This window comes from Sodiomyces alkalinus (genome assembly GCF_003711515.1).
Source record: "Sodiomyces alkalinus F11 unplaced genomic scaffold SODALscaffold_7, whole genome shotgun sequence".
Classification (NCBI taxonomy): Eukaryota; Fungi; Ascomycota; class Sordariomycetes; order Glomerellales; family Plectosphaerellaceae; genus Sodiomyces; species Sodiomyces alkalinus.
The window spans coordinates 1,978,328-1,994,051 of record NW_021167085.1 but is presented as its reverse complement, the minus strand read 5'-3'; the positions used below and the strand labels follow the sequence as shown (position 1 = coordinate 1,994,051).

General features: G+C 53.2%; 5 protein-coding genes and 1 non-coding gene across 6 annotated transcripts; 1 reads left to right on the top strand and 5 right to left on the bottom strand.

Moving 5' to 3' along the window:
- Nucleotides 1-1,977: 1,977 nt before the first annotated feature.
- Nucleotides 1,978-4,740, top strand: SODALDRAFT_334764 (MFS1 family protein). The gene is made up of 3 exons (XM_028612292.1): nucleotides 1,978-2,288; nucleotides 2,374-3,106; nucleotides 3,187-4,740. The coding sequence occupies exons 1-3, from the start codon at nucleotides 2,141-2,143 to the stop codon at nucleotides 4,523-4,525; spliced, it is 2,220 nt and encodes a 739-aa protein (XP_028465455.1). The 5' UTR covers nucleotides 1,978-2,140; the 3' UTR covers nucleotides 4,526-4,740.
- Nucleotides 4,741-5,532: 792 nt separating this feature from the next.
- On the bottom strand, nucleotides 5,533-7,610 carry SODALDRAFT_334763 (UPF0016-domain-containing protein). The gene is made up of 2 exons (XM_028612291.1): nucleotides 6,797-7,610; nucleotides 5,533-6,692 (listed from the first exon to the last, which is right to left on the bottom strand). The coding sequence occupies exons 1-2, from the start codon at nucleotides 7,382-7,384 to the stop codon at nucleotides 5,736-5,738; spliced, it is 1,545 nt and encodes a 514-aa protein (XP_028465454.1). The 5' UTR covers nucleotides 7,385-7,610; the 3' UTR covers nucleotides 5,533-5,735.
- Nucleotides 7,611-7,999: 389 nt separating this feature from the next.
- On the bottom strand, nucleotides 8,000-11,732 carry SODALDRAFT_361374 (hypothetical protein; the record flags this gene model as incomplete). Its single annotated transcript, XM_028614360.1, has 16 exons — nucleotides 8,000-8,018; nucleotides 8,143-8,305; nucleotides 8,371-8,424; nucleotides 8,548-8,616; nucleotides 9,204-9,252; nucleotides 9,349-9,408; nucleotides 9,505-9,626; nucleotides 9,718-9,753; nucleotides 9,824-9,952; nucleotides 10,050-10,092; nucleotides 10,158-10,249; nucleotides 10,316-10,350; nucleotides 10,630-11,009; nucleotides 11,211-11,267; nucleotides 11,401-11,447; nucleotides 11,666-11,732. The coding sequence occupies 16 exons, from the start codon at nucleotides 11,730-11,732 to the stop codon at nucleotides 8,000-8,002; spliced, it is 1,422 nt and encodes a 473-aa protein (XP_028465453.1).
- On the bottom strand, nucleotides 11,326-11,417 carry SODALDRAFT_t141. Its single transcript has one exon. It is a non-coding gene; the product is annotated as a tRNA-Pro (tRNA).
- Nucleotides 11,733-12,554: 822 nt separating the features above from the next.
- Nucleotides 12,555-12,996, bottom strand: SODALDRAFT_334760 (hypothetical protein). Its single transcript, XM_028612290.1, has 2 exons — nucleotides 12,949-12,996; nucleotides 12,555-12,872 (listed from the first exon to the last, which is right to left on the bottom strand). The coding sequence occupies exons 1-2, from the start codon at nucleotides 12,989-12,991 to the stop codon at nucleotides 12,649-12,651; spliced, it is 267 nt and encodes an 88-aa protein (XP_028465452.1). The 5' UTR covers nucleotides 12,992-12,996; the 3' UTR covers nucleotides 12,555-12,648.
- A 190-nt stretch (nucleotides 12,997-13,186) lies between these two features.
- SODALDRAFT_340831 (NAC-domain-containing protein) lies at nucleotides 13,187-15,430 on the bottom strand (the record flags this gene model as incomplete). Its single annotated transcript, XM_028612991.1, has 6 exons — nucleotides 13,187-13,216; nucleotides 13,285-13,371; nucleotides 13,484-13,879; nucleotides 14,655-14,949; nucleotides 15,027-15,085; nucleotides 15,182-15,430. The coding sequence occupies 6 exons, from the start codon at nucleotides 15,428-15,430 to the stop codon at nucleotides 13,187-13,189; spliced, it is 1,116 nt and encodes a 371-aa protein (XP_028465451.1).
- Nucleotides 15,431-15,724: the final 294 nt, after the last annotated feature.

Sequence of the window (15,724 nt, the reverse complement as noted above, 5' to 3'; positions counted from 1 at the left end):
TAGGAACGAAGAGCGAGGGAACATGCCCCGCGATCAGGATTAGCATTGGTCAGGTGGTTAATTACTTCGACCTGTTGACAGATGATAGTGTAGAAAAAGAGACGCGTTAGTTGTGGGGGTAGAAGCGAAAGCTGGGTCAATGCTCATGTGATGAGGAAACCCAGTTCTCTCAGATCACGGGCGGTACATAAGGTAAAGGTACCTGGTAGGTGGATGTATGCAGTACATGCTCGGGCTACCTGCTCCGAGATTCCGGTACAATTTCTGGGTCTAACTACGGCGTTCTGACTCCTGAGTAAGGTAGCCGAAGGCTCGCACCGAGATATGTTCCTCTGACATTCAGTTGCAATCGAGTTGCGCCCGGCGGTTTTTGGAGTATGATATGTGTGACCGACTCGATGACCCCAAGTTCGACTTCACGGCGGCTGGTGCTCTGGTCCACCATTCCGAGCTCTTTGTATGACTTGTCCAGAGAACCTACTGAGTACAGGCTTATGGATCTCGTCTCCTGTTGTTTTCGATTCCCATCAGTAGATATCCCTAGGGTAGACCCCTGAACCCTTGAATGTTTGGAAGGGCATGAACACGTAATCCAACCTGGTTGAGACACTAACATCGTATCTATACGAAGATGGTAGATGGGTTTAGACTCGCTTGCTTCGCTATACTCTGTTATTTAGGAGGTGTGCTGACTCGGTTGCCAAGCTTTTGGCGATTGATACTGGACTTGCTAGAATACTTCGTATAGAGCCGCGCCTTGGAACACAAAGAGGGTCATTCGCACATGCTAAACGCTGGGAGGTGTTGATATTCACCCCAAACTGGTACTATGTAGTATCCCGTACATACTTCGTACATTGTACATGCTATGACGCCTCATGGGACGATACAACCTCCACACTCGTCTCTTTGCAGGTCCCACCCCCACTCGATCTCCCTGTCTCATCGCGAGTCTCCCGCTTATCCTTCGCCTCGTTATCCATTAAATCTCCGAGTATCATTGAGCTAGGTTTCTCTTCATAGAAAAGTACTGCACGGTCTTTGTACACTATTAATTATCCAGGGAATGTTTGGAGCGATACTACGAGATGAGAGGCCTGGGATCGTCGCGTTATCAGTCTGCCAACCTCCCTTGGATCCAGTGTCAGGCCCACACTAACATGGAAGGGAAATGAACCCTGGATGCGAATCTCCACTTCGCGCCCCCCTCTTCCCCCGGTTTTATGTCTACCTCGAGTGTACATCGACAAGGCTGGAACACCAGGTCATCACTTACCACGGCACTATATATACACCTATCTTAGGCAGCTGACTCAGGAAGTTCGCCCAAGAAAATGCTAGGTACTTTGGGAGGTGAGGAGCGTGCTTGGCAACCCCCTTTTTTCGCCCTCTTTTTACGACCCTGCAATGCTACTCATTCTTGGCCTTTTCGAAAACCAGCTTCACGTGGTTCACTTCAAACCTCTAACAAGGTATTTCGTACTTGGATGTGAGGTACTTGATACTTCGTAGCTGTAATCAAGGTACGGAGTATCGAGCTACCGGTCTGGGGAAACCGCACCGGAGGAAGATGTCTCCTCGTCCCTCTCCGCCTAAAAAAGCGGACTGTATCCCCCCGTACGCAACCTCTTCTTTCCGGCTTCATCGACGCATTCCACCTTCGCCTTCCACCTTCGCCTCTTCGCCCTGGGTCGCCTCTTAGGAGGTATTTCACCTCTTACCTATTACTAGACCCTTCCTCCTCAACGTTCGCCGCCTCCACGAACGTATCCAGGCCTGTCTCGTCCCTCAACTCCAACGTCCCAAGGCCCATTATGTTGTTGCTGTTCGCCTTCAACCTCTAAACCACCCAGAACATCATCTGTTCCTTCTCTCGCGCCCTACATTTGTCTATCTGCTGTCCTACCGATCTCTCGTCAGTCTATATTGGTTGCTTCTATGAGACTAGACCTTGGCGTTTGAGTTTTCCATCGTCTTCCCCCCTCCTATACTCAACAGACGCATCCAGAGGGTCATTGAGACTTGGAAAAGAGGTTGGATAAAGATTCGTAAAGCGTCTCTTTTTTTTCTCTCCCTTTTTTCCTCGCGCCGACATTCGATATACTTGGATCAATCACAAGCTTTCATAAAGCGACCCGACATGCCAGAGACGCCGAAAAGGTCCCGCTTCGGGGCCTGGTTTGGGAGAGAGAAGCAATCAGGGGACCAGGACGGAGGAGCCACCAGGACTGGCCCCCCGAAATGGAGCCTAGGCGTCCTCAACGACCCGGAAACCATCGAAGTTCCAGGTACGTGGCTAAACCACCCCCTTCTTTCTGTCGTTGCACTACCCATTACAGCCCGGCTCACACCTCACCCTTCGTCCCCGTCTAGGCTCCGTCCTGCTATTAGCCAATGACCGCAATGAACCCCTGGGCCTTCAGAATGCCCCGGCCCGGACTTCCCACTCCTCAATCCCGGCAGGCTTCGTACTGGATCCCAGTTGTACGCCGCGAGGTCGTCGCTCTTCCTGCCACGGCAGACCCCCGGTGGAGGACAAGAAGAAAACCAAGGACGGTACGATCATCCTAGACCCTCAGCCAGAGGACTCGGAGAATGATCCTCTCAACTGGCCCACCTTGCGACGAGATGCTGCCTTGCTCTCCTTGGGATTCTACTGCCTGATAGGTGGCGGCATCACCCCGATCCTTGCCGCGGGCTTCTATGATGTTGCCGACGATTACGGCATCAGTGTCGAGGACGTTTCGTTGACAACCGGCCTGTTCATGATGGGCATGGGCGTCGGCTCGGTCATTGCGTCCCCCACGGCTATCCTGTACGGTAAACGTCCAGTGTACCTGGTCAGCGCCATTCTTTTCATGATCGCATCCGTATGGTGTGCTCTCTCTCCCACTTTCGGCTCCCTCGTTGCGGCCCGGGTCTTTCAGGGTATGGCCATCAGCCCTGTTGAATGTCTGCCTTCGGCCACTATTGCCGAGATCTACTTCCTGCATGAGAGAGCATTCCGCATCGGCATATATACTTTGCTCCTGCTTGGCGGAAAGAACCTTATCCCACTCGTTAGCGCGGGCATTATCGAGGGCCTCGGATGGCGATGGGTTTTCTGGTAGGCCACCCGCGGACCTTTTGTTGTGTCTTTCTACCGCAGGGGGGAGGGGCTGCGTCATTGACTAACATTATTGACAGGATCGTCACCATCATCGTGGCTTTGGGTTTCGGTCTCTTGTACTTCCTCGTTCCGGAAACGTTCTGGGATCGAACCCCACAGGCGAGGTCGAGAAGACCGTCTTTGCGACCGGGCTTACTTCGGAGGTTCTCGTCTGTGTCTCGCACCGCCGATCAGCGTCCCCCAACCACTGCCGGCGGGGGACAGGGTACGGCTACCGCAGCGTCCCTGACCGCCGCTGGTCCGACGCCACCTAGAAAAGCTCATGTCGAGTTTGCCCCCGACCCTGGCCGACACGAGAAGCAGTCTTCGTCGACAACAGACGAAAATTCCGACGTTGGACCGAATCCTGCGAGCCCTCCCGCGGCGTCAGCTGATCCGACTTCAGTCGGCGTCGTCCAGCCTCCGGAGAGTGCTGCCGTCTCACCCGGTACGCATGCTGTCGAGCCGCACGATGGGCATCGCGCCCCTCAAGAGTCCCGTCCGAGTTCGGACTACTTTGCCAGAGCGCCCAATGTCGACAGCGAAAAACTGAAATTGCCCGAGTTCGACCTGAGAGGCCCGCCGAAGGTCAAGGCTTATACTCAGAAGCTTCGCCACAAGCCGGCCAAGTCCTTCACAGAACAAATCAGGCCTTGGAATGGTCGCCTCTGCCACGACAGCTGGTTCAAGGTCATGCTCCGTCCTTTCATCCTCTTCGCGTACCCGCCCATCCTCTGGTCCACCGTCATCTACTCGTGCTCCGTCGGCTGGCTCATCGTGGTGGGCAACACCATGAGTATGATCTTCCGGACGCGCGACGCCTACAACTTCAACGCCATCCAGACGGGCCTCGTCTACCTGTCTCCTTTCATCGGCGGTATTCTGGGTACGGCTGTGGCGGGCAAGGCGAGCGACATCATCGTCAAGGCCATGGCGCGCCGCAACGGCGGCCTGTATGAGCCCGAGTTCCGCCTCGTCATGGCCGGCCCTGTGCTCATCACCACCGTCATCGGGTTGATGGGCTTCGGGTGGTCCGCCGAGGCTGGCAACCACTGGATGGTGCCGACCTTCTTCTTCGGCGTCATCTCTTTCGGCTGCACCCTCGGCTCCACCACGTCCATCACGTTCGCCGTCGACAGCTACCGCCAGTACGCCGGCGAGGCCCTTGTCACTCTCAATTTCAGCAAGAACATCTTGCATGGCCTGGTGTTCAGCTTGTTCGTCACCCACTGGATGGCCGACGACGGACCCAGGACCATGTACATCTGGCTAGGCGTCATCCAGCTCATCATGTGCCTCTTTTCGATTCCCATGTATATTTATGGGAAGAGGGCTCGCATGTGGACCGTCCGCAAGAATCTGATGGAGAAGTTTTGATGAGCTTCTGTACTGCACTTGCTGCTGTCTATCTTCCTGCCTCCTGCTTTTGCCGATATCCATCGTTGACCACAGTTTGACTACAGTTTGGATTCTTGTTCATTTCCTTGTCGGGGTCTGGATTATCTTCATATACATCGCATGGTTGCCAACTTGCATTGTGATTCGGGCGTCACTCATTCCATACTATCTTTATCCTGTCTATTCATCTCAGCATTAGTGCGCGCATTCTTTTCGAACCATGGAGCATATGCTAGCACTGATTTTCAAGAGAGATTTCGTGGCATCTGGGTTTCTGTCTTTAAGGAGGCTGGGCGGCATTGCGAAGATCTTTGCAGATCACATCGTTACCTCAGAGCACCTACAGTGTGTTTGTTTATGGAACTCATGACTTTAAAAACACATAGTGTCCAATATTTAAGCATCTCACGTATCTCAACGTCATTGGAACAATCCCTGGTCAATATAGGTTCCTGGCGCCGTTTCTGTTTCGCTTCTGTTACCGCCTAACCATGGCATGATGGTCGCGCCATACCTTACAAACACTCTAAGCCCACCCACCAACAGGATTTCTAAATCCGCAAATCGAAAGGCATTCGTCAGAATTATTACACATGGACCTCGCCTGAATCCCGGGTCTGTCGCTTCTCCTTCGTTTTCCTTCGTTCTCCTTCTGTTCTCCCAGACATGGCCCACTCAGTCCCCATCGATGACTTTTGTGAATGTATCCGTTCCAACCCTTTCCCCTTGTATAAACAAACTCTTGTTGCCGAGGGGTTGCATAATGCGCCACGGCTGCTTTTGTACACTCAATGGCGAGAAAGACGATTGGGGCGGCGCAGATGGGATGTATTAGCCCCGGCGTCTTAATCAGGGAATTAAAAAAAAAAAAAAAAAAAAGGTCGTTCCTAGGCCCGGCCGTCGAGGTACGCTGTGGCGTGTGTATATGTCGCAAGTTAACACAAAGAGACGAAGGGAAGTTGAAGTATAGACAATGCGGTCGCGGATAATTTCATTTTGATCGTTGCAATTGCGTAACGGGAAAATCTAAGAGTTAAACGCCTCGAAGAAATAAATAAAGCCGAACAGGAGGAAGGCCAGGGCGCCTCCGATGGTTACTGCAGTGGTTGATACGTCAGCACAGCAAACAGGAAGAAGAAAAACAGATGAGGGAGGACATATGAGGGCAATGGGACAGAATCGGATAAGACTACCTACCGACTTTGAGGCTGACCCGGCCAGCGATGGCGCGACCTCCAATGACAGCGACACCAGTGCAGATGCCGTGGCCCGTCATGGCTCCCAAGGTCACCCACCAATAGTCCTGGCCGGCAGCCATGGCGATGGTGGCAATCTGGGAGCGGTCACCCCACTCTCCGAGAAAGGTCATGACGAAGGTCTGGACCCAGGCGGGGCTAAGAAGGAGGGAGACGAGGTTGCTAAGGCCCTGGAGGGCGCCGGTGAGGGAGGGGCCGTAGCGGGTGCGCGAGGGGCTGCGGGAGGGCGACGACGAAGGGGAACGGGGCGGGGTGGGGAAGCGGTTCTGCGAGCGCGACTGACGACCGGTGTGACCGTGGCCACGACCGTGCCCGTTGCCGAGACCGTTGCCGAGCCCCATCTCGAGAGCATGCGGCGAGACGGAGGCCGAGTCGCTGCGGTGGCGGCCGGCGCCCATCAGTACGGCCTCCTTCTCCTTCTCGGCGAGCTCGCGCTCGACCTCGTGTAGTTCCTCGGTGACGCCCTCGTTGGGATCCATGGCGAGCCCTTCGCGGAAGAGGCGGACGCCGAAGACGAAGAAGAGGCCGGCGGCGGCGAAGGCGGTGAGGCGCTGCGGGATGAGGGTGGGGACCGCGTGGCCCAGGACGGCGGAGAGGACGGTCATGACGAGGAGGGCGCTGAAGGCGGCGGAGAAGACGACCATGCGGTCGTGCTTCATGGCCATGAGGGCGGCTACGAGGAAGGTTTTGTCGCCGACCTCGGAGACGAGGATCATGGTCAAGGAGAGGATGTACGAGTGGAATGGTTGGATGATGCCCTCGTCAACCTCATCGCCTCCAGGCGCCGTGACGGGGATGTAGGGTTCGGACACGCTGAGGTGGTCTTTGATGGCGGAGTCGGGGATGGGAGGGGGTTCGTCGCTAGAGGTATCAGAAAGATGGGCAGGTTTCTATGGGGAGAGCAAACATCGAGCTTAGCATTTTCCGCTGGCCTTAGGTGGGGAGGGTTGAAGGTAGACGATGGGGCCGGGAAATAAAGTAAAGCTCAGCTTACCTGAAGACCGGCTACCTCGTCAGCTGTTGTGTCGTCGTCATGGTCGTCGTCGTGGCCACTGTGATTCAATATCGTCTCCTCCTCGCTCTGGGGTGAGGGTGGCACCTCCTTTGGGCTCTCTGGTGTATTGTCGAATGTGTCGCCTGTCCGACCCCCCTGTGCTTTGCGCTCCTTCTCTTTCTCGCTCACGCCCCCTTCGGTGCCGGTGGTGCCCTCCCTTGGTTTGGGCCGGTCGGGGTCGTCCATGACGCCGTCGTGAGGCTCAAGAACGGGTCTCCCATCAAGGAGGACTATGTCGTCTGGATTTTCCTCGAGAACATCAGTCTGCGCGTCGTCCTCGTCGCGGCTTTTGTGGGAATCGACGAAGGGGCCTTGATGGGGCATCCCATCGTTGCCATCGACTGGGGCATCCCTAGTGCCTCCGGCCGCAAGTTGTCTCTTGAGGATGGAGTTGAATGAAGAATCCGCAGGCTCAGGTATGGTTCGGATCCGACTTTCGGTGGATGAGGATGGGTCAATGGCGAGGACGGCGACGAGGGAGGGGACGAGGAAAAGGAAAAGGGAGGAGGGTTGGGTGCGAAGCCTCATGTTGGATGGCACGGTGGATAGGAGTCGGGTAAAGATGAAGGAAGAGAGGAGAAAAGAAAAGAAAAGTTAGTAGAATTCAGTAATCCGCTAGAGCAAGAGAATGGTAGAATTCTAGCCCCGGGGGGACTGCAAAGAAACTATTTCGCGATCCAAAAAGTGAGGCACAGAATGTTGACAAGTACGAGGGTACGACGAATTCAAGGAGCTGGGCCAGAAAATTATGGGCGTTTCACGGTCACCAACTTAATCGAGTGGACACGCGGCAGTTACTGCCACGGGTACACTTGCTCAGTACCTATTTATAGAGTAAACCCCCCTTTGTCCCACGCTGTGGGTTCGCTGGGGCAGCTGTTTTGTCCAACAGAGCCATTACGTAATTCGCCATTTTTGACCCCTTTTCAATGTTTTCCAAAACCTCAGTGGATTTGCGTTTGCGACTCCGGCTTCTCGATTCCCACTCCACATGCTCACCCGTAAACAGTCCGTGTCGGGTGCATTATTCGATGATACCTCGGTCATGTATGGTCACGTCGATTTTCCCAGGACACAATATTAAAGACACGTCGTACTCTCATCATAATATCGTTATTTTTGTCATGTACCGATTGCCTCTTCCTATGTGACAACCAACTTCCTTGTCCACCGGTGTGTTTCTGTAAGTTCTTGTTGCCGTTATATCTACCTACCAGAACCTCCATCACCATTACAATGCTATACATCATACATGGCCGGATATCCCAGTCTCCTTCTAATATCACAGGTTTGACCCGCACATGTTCGAGCCCTCCTTCAAAACGGCACCTCCGACCTCAGAGTGGCCGCAGTGCGAACAAGGAGGGCTCAACACTTCAGGAATCTCCCCTTCGAAGAGTTCCTCACGGTAGACGTAGTACTCGCGGTAGTACTCACGAGGAAGTCCGACTCAAGTGGGCAAGAATATCCACAGCTACCTGTGATGCGCTTAAGGTGGTCTCGTTACTTCGTACAAAGCGCCCAGTGGTGGAGTCTGGAAGGATATAAGGACTCTTGGTTCGGCCACCCTGATGATGATGGTGATGCAAAACCAGCTGTCCTATCCGTATATTAAGATACCCTAACGTAGGCTGGGCCTCGCCAGGGGCATCTAGATAGCCGGAGCCCTTCCAGTATCCCAGAAGTCGCACTCCGGCGTCTTAGCTGCTCCAAAATCGTGATCCAGTAGACATGGATGCAGCACTCGTGATAGTGGGTTGCTACGAGATCAGATTTTGGCAGGGATTACAGAACGCTGTGAGATGCTCCTAAGACCTTGTTTCTCTTTTTTCGCGCCTCCATGTCCTTCCCCCGGGATCGTGGGGGTATCTTTTCATCTCGATTCGCTACCTTTTCCACCTTTTCCCGCTCCAACATTCCCTGTTAATTACGCTCTTCCTGCACCTTCTCTGAGGAGATATCATCCCCAATCCAGACCTCAACTTCCACCGAATTTCCCCATAATCGAACGCCTCTCCTTCCGGCACGGAGTACAGAAGGAGCACCACCTTTATGGTAAGTCTTACGGTCCATGATGAGGTCTTCGTCAACTCTCCAACACAGAAAAGAGGCCTCAGACAGTAATAGCATCCAGCTGACGCTATGCGCCACCTTTCCTTGCTTTTTGCTTTTTTTTATTGGCACCATACATTCCCACCGTTATCCGTTATATCTTTTGGCCAACGCATTCGTGTTATTGTTAGCACGCTTCTTCTTCCTGTATCATCGTTTCCCCTCCGCAGGAGCGTTTTGACTGTGGCGCATTCCATTTATTATTAACTAATTTTTGGTATACATGAGAACTGACAGCTCTTCGCCAGAGCATCCGCTTCCCTATCCATCCAGGACCATCCTATCTGACTGCCAAGATGCCAATCATATCGAGCCAGGCACCAGGCGATTGGTACGTTTAGACGAACGTCGTTGGCTATCCTTAATCCTGAATAGCGCACCTGGAACGGAACCTGGACCGGTGAATGGCTTCCTTTCATGCCAGGACCCCGGACCTGACTCTGGACTCTTCCTCATGACCAATTGCGCTCTTCACGAAGACACGCAATTTCTCGCCCTTTCTGTTTACTGATCAGCCAAGCCGGTAGGCTACTCACGTGCTGTGCGGAATTGATGTTGGGCACGACGAATAGCTTCAGCCAAGGCCAAAAGCCAAGGTCAGGCACCGACAGCAATCTGGCTGTCTTTGCCGCGAAATTAAGTTCGTCGTTGACATCGACTCAGGAGGAAGCTTGGTTGTTCAGACTTCTTCCCTTGGCGAAGACCTTGCAATGCCACTGGGCTGTGCTATTCTTCCGTGAAAGACAGACTGCGCTGGGCTGTCTGTTCTGTGTCCCGCTTGTCTTCTGCGTAAGGTACGAAATGAGGAAATGCGGATGATGACGGACATTTTACGAAAAGCAAGAACGCACTCACTCTCAGATTCCCATGCTTGCATTGACATCTCCCCCGCAGGACCAGATCCAGGAAATTCATGGAAATGTGCCCAGAGAGACGGGCTAGCCCAGTCTTGGTTCGAACCTTGATATGTTTTGTTTCGACCCTCTGAAGACGTTAACCTGCAAAGGCAGGGTCACCCGTTTGGACGTCCTGTCAACAAATTCAGGCCGTTGGCTTAGATCCCGTTATTAACTTTCCCCACTCGATGCCGTGGTGAACGTGCGGATGGATGTCCAGGCTTCCCCCTTGTTTTTTGGTTACCCCAGAAGGTTTCTCCGGCGTCTACTCCGTTCCTTATCGCGTTTTGTACCAGGGCGACCTGGTAAGCCTCGTCGTTCACACAGCACGAGGCTTCCACGAGCCTTGGCCCGGAAGAAGATTTTGGTAGTGCAATGGGGACGCCTCCGTCAACACGATCACCTGAGACTCCTCTATATCTCCCCTCTATATCTCCTGGTTATTTCTCACCCCTCTCCTCTGCTGCCGCACCCGCCGCCCTTTCCCTACCTGTCACAGCCATTTCTTATCCACCTCAAGCAAGTGTTCATCTAACCTCCTGGACCGATACTACTGGTCTCTTAACCGACGTCCCGGGCTATCTTTGAATCTGTACCTTGGCTCGCAAACAATTTAGTCCGTCAAAACGCCGCGATTCTTCGGGACACCTCTAATACAGCACATTTGGCCGTCGAGCTCGCGAACCAAGAGCGAAGAAAAGACGCCAAAAACAGACCAAAATCAAAACACCAATCCGGCGTATACACACAGGATTGTATACACACAACATCCCGACATCGCAATGTGTGAGTGGTACCGCCGGGACTACGGATGCGGGCACTACCTCATCGGTGCAGCGGCCTGGTGCCCGGCGTACGGGCACACGCATCGCCGCTGCACCGTCCGCATCGCATACACCGACTTCACAGAAGACGAATGCGCTCGCTGCGCCAACAAAAAGACCCGGGCCCCTGTTCCGTGGGAGCACATGATCGACCGGAGCAGGGCTCCGAAGAGTTTCGAGTGGCTGCGCGGGAATGTGTGACCACAGGGAGCGAGGGAGGGAGAGCATGGAGAGCGTGTCCAGGATATCCGAGCCGCCACTTTGTGGAGATTTGAGCATTTTACCGGGTTTGCGTTTGGGTTTTGGTTTGCGGCGTTGTATCTGAATGTGCAAAGCAAGCATTGTTGTTGACTTTTGTGTCTGTTTTTGACTTGGGGGGTTTCTTGGGTTGACCTTTTCTTCTCCATCTACTTGTTGCCGACCATTTAGCGAAGAGTAATATATTGGCGAACAAACGTTTCAAAGATTTCTTTCCCATCTCTCATCCGTTAAGTTCTGAGCCGACGGTGGGCGCCTGTTGACCTTTACTTGGTACGGCGGGATTCTCTCGATGGAAGGAAGCCTCTTCTGTCCGGGCGTCTGCGAGGACCAAAATTGACAAAAAAAATATCGTCCCGGGGAAACGGCAAAAGATGTGGGCGCCATCCGGGGATTGAACCCGGGACCTCTCGCAAGCAGTGCTTTCGGGTGTTACCCTAAGCGAGAATCATACCACTAGACCAACGGCGCGTCTCCCTGATTGGATCAGGGGCTGGATGACTTGTTGGGGAATTCGTCGACAAATTCCCTTATATACCCTGTCCACTTTCATTCCCCTTTCCGCGACCCTTCCTTATCGTCATCTCCGTTGCGTCGTCGGAGAGCCGGCCGGGGCAAATTCAGCTTTGAAGTTCTGTCTCATTGATGCCCTTTAATAACGCGAGATATTGTTCATTCGTATGGTTTATCCACGGTCTCAGCAAAGCCTTCACGTGCACTAGCATGGTCCAGGATTCCCAGAAAGGCCACTGCATTCACCTGAGCTGTCCCTGAACGATGGTCCATCTACAACTTTGATTTCAGCACACATACCCGGCCCTTTTATTGATGACTGCTCTGAACTATGTAATGTGATAGACCGGCTATTGTATATACATATAGCCAGCGCGATGTATTGGTTACGGAGTTGAAGGTCGAAGACTATTTAGACGGGGCTATATCAACACGAAAAGGCGTGCATCCCTTAATTAACCAGAAGTTAAAGCTTTATCCGGTTAACACGTTATCCCGCAAAGTCCATCGAACCTCATGGATCATCGTCACTCTTCGCCTCCACCGGTTTTGCAAGGTGCGGCGCCTTGAGCTAGCATCCGCCCCGGTCAGTCTGTCGGCTGCTCTCGCCGGGACACCTCCGCCAGAGTCGTCTCAAGGAGTTCTATGTTGCTGGTGTCGACGCTCGTAAATGAGCCGGAAGGTACTCTATGTCGTCATCGGTCGTCGTTGGGTACCGGAGTACTATGCCCGTTATTACGGCGGCACGAGAACATATCGTTATCGGCTTCACTGAGGTAAAGCCCGTCCATGAATGGAAGTAGATCACAACAGTCGGGTGTCTAGACGTCTCCTCTATCTGCCGGAATTGATTAATGGGAATGGAAATCTTCTAAGATATGACGAAAGGGTAAGGCTTCTGGTGTTGATCCCCTGGGTAAGGTCATTATATGCTGCTCCTGATGTTATCGCGGTGTGCAGGTGGTGACGTTCATTGCATATACGGCAGGGAGGCGTTCCAGAATCAAAGGAAAGCCTTTGAAGACCTGCTAAGCCCTGCCACATCTTCACGCTGCAGCCATGCTAAATACAGGGGAAGCGGCTGCGTGAGAATGAGGTGTGACAGATCTGATATATATTCGACGCTATATATAAATCCTGAAAGTGCTGCATATGAATTATCCACGAGAATTAAAAGGTCTATAGTTAGTCAGATCGGAATGATAGTGAGATGGAAAGATAATCCGCTTCTGAACTGATGCCAGTACAAACTTGTACAGGTATAGTTTCTCGGAGGGCCCCGGTGTTCCAAAGAAAATAGTGGGCAAAAGAACTCCTGACCCAAACGTGGGGAGGGCTTTTGCACTAACTGCAGCATGCCGCTTATCCGGTCCAAAGGGAACAGATTTCCTGCCGGCAAGCCAGAGACAACAGCTAAGAGGCCAAAGAGTAACGATTAACCACAGTCTTTCGAGGAACGAAGGAATTCAACCAGCCTCACTTCACATACTGATCCAGATGACGCAACATGAGCCAATACTGTCACATCTCATCTTGTCACAGCCTGATCCAAGACGGCCAAGTTCGCGGTGATCCAGGACGGAGTCAAAGAAAGGAAAAGAGCGATCTCGACTGGCCAGTCGGAAGCACTGTTGCCGCTATGCGAATGATTCTCTTCTCCTAGGTCACCCGCTCTCCTATCTACAATGCTAGAGTACACAAAGGGAATCGAGGAATAGCAGAGTCGATTATAGCACAGACAGGTCGCCAAATCTCTCCTATGTGGGACGTTAGCAAACTGCCAACCTTTCTGGTAAAGATGGGACCAATAAGTGTAATTTTGTACCTTGTAGCCCGGCACGGACCAGCGGCCCTTGGACACGAGCTCGGCCGTCTTCTGCTCGACGATGGGGGCAGCCTTGCCAATGTCCTCCTGTTGGTTTTGTCACGTTGGTCAGCGATCTGTTCGGATCATCTTCACTGTTCTTCCCATCCGATTCTCGAGGACCTCTTCTTCCGTCTCTTAACCCGAGTTCGTAACATACCGTGGTGAGATCCTCAAACGGCCGGGCGGTCTCAATGTTGGCCAGGGTCTTCTCGAGGTCCTTCAGCTCGAGGCCGACCTGCTCCTTGGTGGACTCGGCGTTCTTGACGGCCTCGACCTCGAAGGCCTCGATGGCCTTGATCTGGCGGTTGACGTCGTAGGTGGCGGGCTTGAAGGCATTGAAGCGCCTCTCGATCTCGTCAACGACGGCCTGGTTCTTGAGCACCGAGCGGTACTGTGCGAAGTCGACAGTGGTCGGGAGCTCAGACAGCTGCTGCAACTTGCGGCGCGCGTCCTCGTTGCGCTTCTTGAAAGCCTGGAGAGAGGCCACCGTCTGGCCCCGGAGACCGAGGGAGGAGGTCACCTTGACCCAGTCGACCTTGAGCGCTGCGCTTCGCTGTTGGTTCGGAAGAAGAAATGAATTAGCTCAACGCCGTCATCGTGGCCCGGCGGCGCCGTCCATTGTAGCCTTGGTCGATAGAGCAGTATTCATCGGGATATCAATTGGGATCTCCACTGCTAAGGGAAAACTTACTGCGGCCATTGTGAAGATCTGTTGGACGATATTCCAAACGTGAATGGGGGGGAGATGGGATGCTGGTTGTCGTGAGGTTCCTTTGCCAACTTTGCCGAAGTTAGCGGGAAACAATCGGGTCGTCGGGTGTCATGTGAATAGTCACGTGACGTTTCCGGGTCGCAACCACGTCGTCCTCCAAACCATGCAGGTAATTACAGAGTACACGCTACGTGCGGAGTGCGACGACATGGATAATCTTCATATCGCGGGCTAAACATTCCCTGACAAGTGTTGTTTCTGAATGAGATGGACATCCAGAAGGCTTCTGGTTCTTTCATCTGGGTCCGAGGGCATTTTTGTTTTGTTCGTGAGATTGGCATTAGTGAATGCATCACAACACGGCACAACAATTACACCACGATCAGGAACCACTATGAACAAATGTTACACTTTATCAAGAGAAAATTGATTTGATCTCTTTGAGTGCCACAGACTCCTCGTGCACTTTATGCACGAACTGGTCCGCCTATCCGTTTTTTTTTTTTGGTTACCGATGCGTCATCATATCAAGAAGAGCATGTACGCTCACTCTTTCCGAACCAGAACCCAGGCAGCCACCGTTGCCTTAGATACTCAATGCCATGATGGAGTTGACAATATCATTGTCGTTTTCCTTCAGCGCCTTGATGGCCTTCTTCCGAGAGACGCTCGCCTGGTTCATAACGAGCTCAATGTCCTTCTCCTCAATGCCCGTGGCATCTACATCCTCGTCATCCTCTTCGTCTTCTTCCTCTTCCTCCTTCTTGGCCTCCGGAGCGGCGGCCTTGCTGGGCTCGCCGTGGCTGTGGCCAGCGTGATCGTGCTCGGCGTTACCGGCGGCGGCGAGCTGCTGAGCGGCAGCCGCCTGGGCGGAGGCGTTGAGGTCCTCGATCTTGGCCTCACCAAAGACGCTGAGAGGTGGGGGTGGGGTATCAGCATCTGAGCGCAAAAATACACCAAGGCGGGGGAGAAAAGGAAAAAGTCTCACATGTAAGTGTTGCTGTTAGGCGACTTGTAGACCTCGGGGTTGTTGATGACGAAGAGGATCTGATTGTCCCACCCGATAATTAGCAACCGTGGTGCGCATTCACCACGTAGTTGTCTTTCCCAGACAAGTACTACGCCAGTAGGCTATGTACTCACGTTCTTGGGGCGGCGGAGAGTGACACGGGTGATGCCCTGGACTCGGGTCAGGTGCAGCTTCTCAAGGAGCTTGCGGGCCTTCTTCTCGTTGCGGGACTGGATAACGGTGGTCGAGCTGCCGGAAGGAATACCCTGGGCCTCGCCCTCACCCTCGGCTTCAGACTCGGATTCGGAATCGGAGCCAACCTCCTCAACCTGGGCCTTCTTGGGGTCCTCCTCGGGGAGTTCTTCAATACGGGGGTTCGCCATCTTGTCTCAACTAATAAATGGTGGTACGTGAGGAGTCAGTCAGATTTGTGAGATCGCGGGGGAGGGCGCAATGATTTGATTTGGTGGGTTCCTTTGTGTGGAGCGAGAAATGGCACAGACATGTGAATTCCCGCAGCTACAAAGTATGTTCCGGGATACTTCGAACGTGCGTTTCGCAGGATTGACTTACCGAGATTCAATGTCAAACGATCGTCCCTTGTTATCACTGTTTTGTTCACAAGCCGCTGTGGTGATGCTCAGGAAAGAACGAAATTCTAGGGTTTGGCAGCAGAC